General features: G+C 37.5%; 1 protein-coding gene across 1 annotated transcript; it reads right to left on the bottom strand.

Moving 5' to 3' along the window:
• Positions 1–2994: 2994 nt before the first annotated feature.
• LOC104470808 (talin-2-like) lies at positions 2995–4212 on the bottom strand (the record flags this gene model as incomplete). The annotated part of the gene is made up of 2 exons (XM_010085862.1): positions 2995–3123; positions 4087–4212. Coding segments are annotated over 2 exons (255 nt in total), but the record flags the coding sequence as incomplete, so codon positions are not given.
• Between the last annotated feature and the right edge of the window lie 1177 nt (positions 4213–5389).

Raw genomic sequence — 5389 nt, 5'->3', positions numbered from 1 at the left:
ACTATTTGTACACAAACAACTTTGAGGCATTTTGCTTTTAATTTGCATACAATTCCTTAAAGTGAATTCCACATGAAGAATGGTAAGATACAACAGAGCTTGTTTACCATTTCACAAGTTAACAGAACAAAGTAAACATCTGTCCTTCTTATTAACTAGCTTCCATCTGTTACTCCAACTTGTCACTTCCTGCTGCAAGCTTCCATGACAAATAAATGCATGGACTAGTTCCAAACTCCACAGACGTTCACTTGTGGACTTCAGGGGTACTGCAAATTATAACAGCAAGAAAAAATTGAAATAGAAAGACTTTAGATGAGCTTATAGTCTCTTAATGTTTCCCAAATGAAGACCCAAAATTCAAAGTAAAAAAAATACTTCAGTTGTTCAGCTCAGCTACCCATCTGACTGTGGTTCCTCTATGGAACACGCAGCTAAGAAGAAAAAAGAACACTATTTTCTGTCCAATAAGAGGGGGCATTAAGTCTGAAAGAGAAAGGTCTCAAAATAACTGTGCTAAAATTGACTTCCCAAATTTATCTGGAACACAATTTGAGCATGCTTTTTCTTTCTACGTACTGATAAAGTTTTCTAGCGATACAATTTCCATACGTAGTTGCATTTGACCAGGCTTTTTGCCCTCTTTCAAACTGGGAAGTACCAGTGTAATACTGTTGTGCCATTACAACTGCATTAGACCTAAAATAAAATACTGGCATGGTGCTAAGGACAGTATCATCTTTCTTTGTGCTTTAATGAGACCAAAAAATAGGTTAAACACAGGTTGAAAGGGAAGCAGGAACAAATCTGTCTTGCAGACCTCTCTTTTTCAGAGATGGGAATGGGAGGCTGTCTAGGTAAAAAAAGAGATTGAGCCATAAGCTGCAAAGAAGCTGACCTACCAACAGCAGCAGAAAGTCCCTATCAGTAGAGCTGTCTTTATTTAGGTCTTACAGCAATAAACACCAATTTAGCCTTCTGCCTAAAAATTTACAGGAAGCCTCTTTTTTGGTGTAGCAATTCTTAACATCGAGATTCTGTGACACTGCTCACAGCGAGTTGAGTGAAAATAATCAAATCAATTGTGCTGAAATGGAAAATTACAGAACTCAGAATTGCATGTCTCTGATAGTAAGGATTTGCATATGCACACAAGCACACACATCACAGCATATCTGTCAACGCCAGCGATTCCATTTAGGATTTGACAATTTTATCCTCTCATGATTGTGGCTTTTCCAGCAACTCTGAGTCTAAAATATGCCAGTACCAGAGAAGAGACTCTTAACAATAAAAATCTTTGTACACTTGAATATTTATTAATTCTCTAGTCATTTTTTTGCTATATATTTAACACTAGTGTGACAAAATTCCTGATAATTATATCTCATGCAGGTAACTTAAATGAGGAGTTAGCACTATCTAAACTGGTAAGCCTACCACTAGGGGGTTACTTTTGAGTCTACAAGACAAGTATTTCTGCAACAATGACAACAAGGTGGGTATGCATATAACATAACAGGCTCAGCTGAATGGACTTGGCAGGTACCTAAATGACAGCACAGCCTTCAGAAGGACTGGAGTGGCAACATCCTTTTTCCTAAACAGACTTGACATTAATGTTTAAGAGGGCTTGAGTGGAGTTGGAGGCATACTGGAAATTATTGTTAGGAGAGACGGTGTTTCTGTAGTTACTCAAATAGTTTAGCTTTGGCTCGTTAAAGTTGCTGTGATTTGTGTTCTTTCTTTGACAGGGTAAAATGTGTTCCTCACTCTACCCATATTGCTATTGTTTAGGTCACAACAGAGATACTGAGAGCATACCGTACCTTTCTGCAGCTGAAGACAAAGATTGCTGCTATTCCTTCTCTGCAATTCCTTGGTGAACACACTTTCATCAATACCAACTATGAAAACAAACTCCTTAGAGTCCAGATTTTTAAAAAATATATTACAGGAAAAGTCTACTTGTAAATCACTTATTCTTTTCTCCTACAATACCCACAGGTTTCAAAACAAACAAAATTATTAAAAGAATAACAAGAGTTATGATAGTCTTTTGTTGTACTGGGCATTTCCCTTTTTCAACTAACATAAATTCTAACAGAAATCCCACAGCGCGAACCAGATAACTTCAACTGAAAAACAAAATGCAAACTTTTCAGTCCAACGTTAGAGCATGTGTATGTGTGCATAATACTGTAAAAGTAGTCACACATTAGAGGTATATAATTGAAACAGCATTTTCCTTCATGAACCTGCTATTATTGAGGCAGTGACAAGGTTTCAATTTCTTTGTTTTCCAAGCTCTTTAAAAAATGGCTATTGCCACATTTTGTAAACCGAAATACTGTACAAGCAGAAGCTTGTTGGTATCAGGGAAGGAGTAATACTACTAGTGCAAACAGGTGCAAAGACAATTCCTCCAGTTTTGGGCTGAACCAGCTATATAACACTGAAAGAGGACAGGCATTTTCTTCAAACCCACACTCATGCTTGTTTCTCCAATCAGACATACATCCTTCTCCATCTTGTTCTTTTTACAAGGGTAGTTGGGGGAGAACCACCAGCTCAAGTGATATTTATCATATGACAGATTTCTTGACTGTTTTCCTATCAATATTATTAATGTTTTATAACAACTCAAGGAATGATAAATACCTCAAGCATCAGGAAAGTGACAATAATACTGACTTAGTATCTTTAGTAAAAAGTTAAACATTCTCTCCTGAGATATAAGTTAAGGAAGGAACAGGAATGATGAACCTAACACTGTACCATTATTTGATCATCATGCACCTCAGCTGACCAGATGAGAAAGAATAAGTGTTTATTGCCCTCTGCTCATCCAAAGCTATGACAGGCAGTTTATTTGGCATACCAGAATGTTGTCAGAGCAGTTCTCACTGTACTGTCCCCCTTTAGCTTATTTCTTCAAAAGAAAAAGAAAAAAAAAAAAAAAAAGGAAAAAAAAAAGAAGAAAATCTCAGCAGGTTAACCCTCATCTTCTCTCAGCTCCGTGGGTAGAAATTTGTATTGCTGTTGGCGGATCTGAGCCAGTTTTTTCCTTGCCTCTTCGAGCTCTCTTTCCTTCTTCAGCATTTCTTCTTGGGCTGCAATGATCTAGGAAACAGAAGCATGAATTAAGAGAGCAAGTAATACTGTCTGTAAAACAATATTTCTTTCTCTATGACACCAGTCAGAGCTAGGCCTTGAGCATTCTTCAGAGAAGCACCAAATTTCAATGACTTTGTCAGGAATTGCTCAAATTTCTCCAGGTTCCAGGACTATGGCCATCAAGAACAGTATCATATTCCCACTTGTTTCTTAAAGAGGAGTAAAAAAGGAATCTAGCAGCTTGATTTTACCATGTGTCCATGATGGATTTTGTACTGCTGTGCTCCCCCAACCTTCACAGGGTGAGGGGTTAGCACATGTAGGATAAGCACAATGTTTGAGTGACAGTAAAACTGAACACTCCTTGCTGCAGGTATCCACAGTATTTTCCTGCATCTCAAAATGCCAAAGGAAAAATGACAGTACTACAGATATGCAGAAATGATAAATTTCAATATCTTTTAGGTAGTGACCACAGTATATGGTGTTCCTCATTCATAACAGTGAACCCAGAAGTTAGTACAACCTCAAAGCCTTGGAATCTATTTTAAAATATTGTTATTATTTCACCATATTTATTATGGTCACAGTAACAAAATATCATCAGTTCTTATCTCTCACTCTCTATTTCCTTGACAATATGCATACAAAACTAGTGTTCCATTAAGATTTGGGAATATTTGAGCTATATAAGAGAAGTTTGAAAAGAACCATTAGAACAAAAATAAAATATATTGGACAATGGTAACTGCTATTACGGTAGATGCTCGATGAGGAAGCGTAGACATCTTACAGCATATCACTTCAGTGTTATGTCAGTGGTTACCTAATAGTGAGGCATCAAGTAATTTATCACAGATTTCTACATAGATTTTTCCAGCCTGCAACACAGCAGTTGGGCATTGTAACACTATGCTACATTTCAATGATAGTTTTTCACTTCTTTACTTCTTGGGTGATTGTACCAACCTGAGCAATGCCACCCACAAACTTTGTTTTGACCACAACATCATCATCCTCTGCTTTCCCAAATGCTGCTTTTTGGGCCGCCCTGACAAGATTGTCTGATGCTCGCTTGACAGCATTTCCTGCAGCCTTTGAAAAAGACAAAAGAAATTTAGTAATAACAAAATGCATAACTAACATGGATTCATCTGAGCATCAAAACTAAAATGTGTTTGCTTGACTACACAGGAAAGGTGTGCTTTGTTTTGTTTTTCCCTAGTGAAAAGGAATTTTGAAAGACTGATTAGAAAATCTGTGGTACAGAGAGGAACACAATTCCTTTATTTAAGAAGCTGGAAGTTGGGAAAGTCATTAATGAGATTTTTTTTTCCCTAAAGTTTGAAATAAAACTCATTGAAATTGCAAGTTATGTTGTGCACTACACTGATCAGATTTTTTTTTTTTTGAGGAAGAAAATAAAATGAAAGCTAGTGTATATAGAAACATTTTAAGGCAATGAAGTTTTTAAATTAAGGGACTTTCATCAGGATAAATTAACCACTTACACAGCCATGATTATCTGACATTCCAACTTTTATCTCCTTTGAAATGCTCAGATTTCTAAAGATAAAAGTCAAACATCTGTCATACATCTTTTGTTGTCTAAACTGAGTAGTGTCAGCAATTGTGCATGAAAAAGGAAAACGTAACTAAGCTTCCTGCATTCTAACACTGGGAGAGCTCTCTTTCCTCTACTATAACACATACTGGCAGCAGAGAGCCCACACTGCATGCTCAGCAATTACTATGTCCACAGGCAGTGCTTTAAGGGATACAGAGGAGGATACCAGAGGAGTGGCCTTGGAATCTCCTACTGTGATCCCCATGGAGTCAAGTGTAAAAAAAGAGTCCTTGTCACAAACAAAATGCAAATTTCTCTTCTACTAAAGCTAAAAGATGGAGCTGGCTCCTTTTTTGAAGCACTGAGGTCTTGCAGACCATTGTCAAGGAAATACCCTGAGCAGACAGGTGACAGTAGCATAAGGCTCAGCATCGTTAAGATCTGGCACTGAATTTGCTCCAGAATACTAACAGCTGGTGAAAGTGGTGGAAAGTTGGCTCTGGGAGAAGAATGGTCCATGGTTTAGTGGGTACTGCACATGGAGGTGTAAATGAGATCTTTCATAGACCACTGGCAGTCCTTTAAATCTGTGAGTCCCAGATAAGTCTTATGTCTGATATTTTGTATTTTAAATTGGTTGATACACCAAAATTTGACCTATGCCTCCTTCTTGGCTCGTTAAGTCCAGGTGGTGGCCGGTCACCA

This window comes from Pterocles gutturalis, unplaced genomic scaffold (genome assembly GCF_000699245.1).
Source record: "Pterocles gutturalis isolate BGI_N339 unplaced genomic scaffold, ASM69924v1 scaffold28255, whole genome shotgun sequence".
In the NCBI taxonomy this organism is placed as follows: domain Eukaryota; kingdom Metazoa; phylum Chordata; class Aves; order Pterocliformes; family Pteroclidae; genus Pterocles; species Pterocles gutturalis.
The sequence above is the reverse complement of the archived record's forward strand: the minus strand, read 5'-3'. Positions and strand labels throughout refer to the sequence as shown.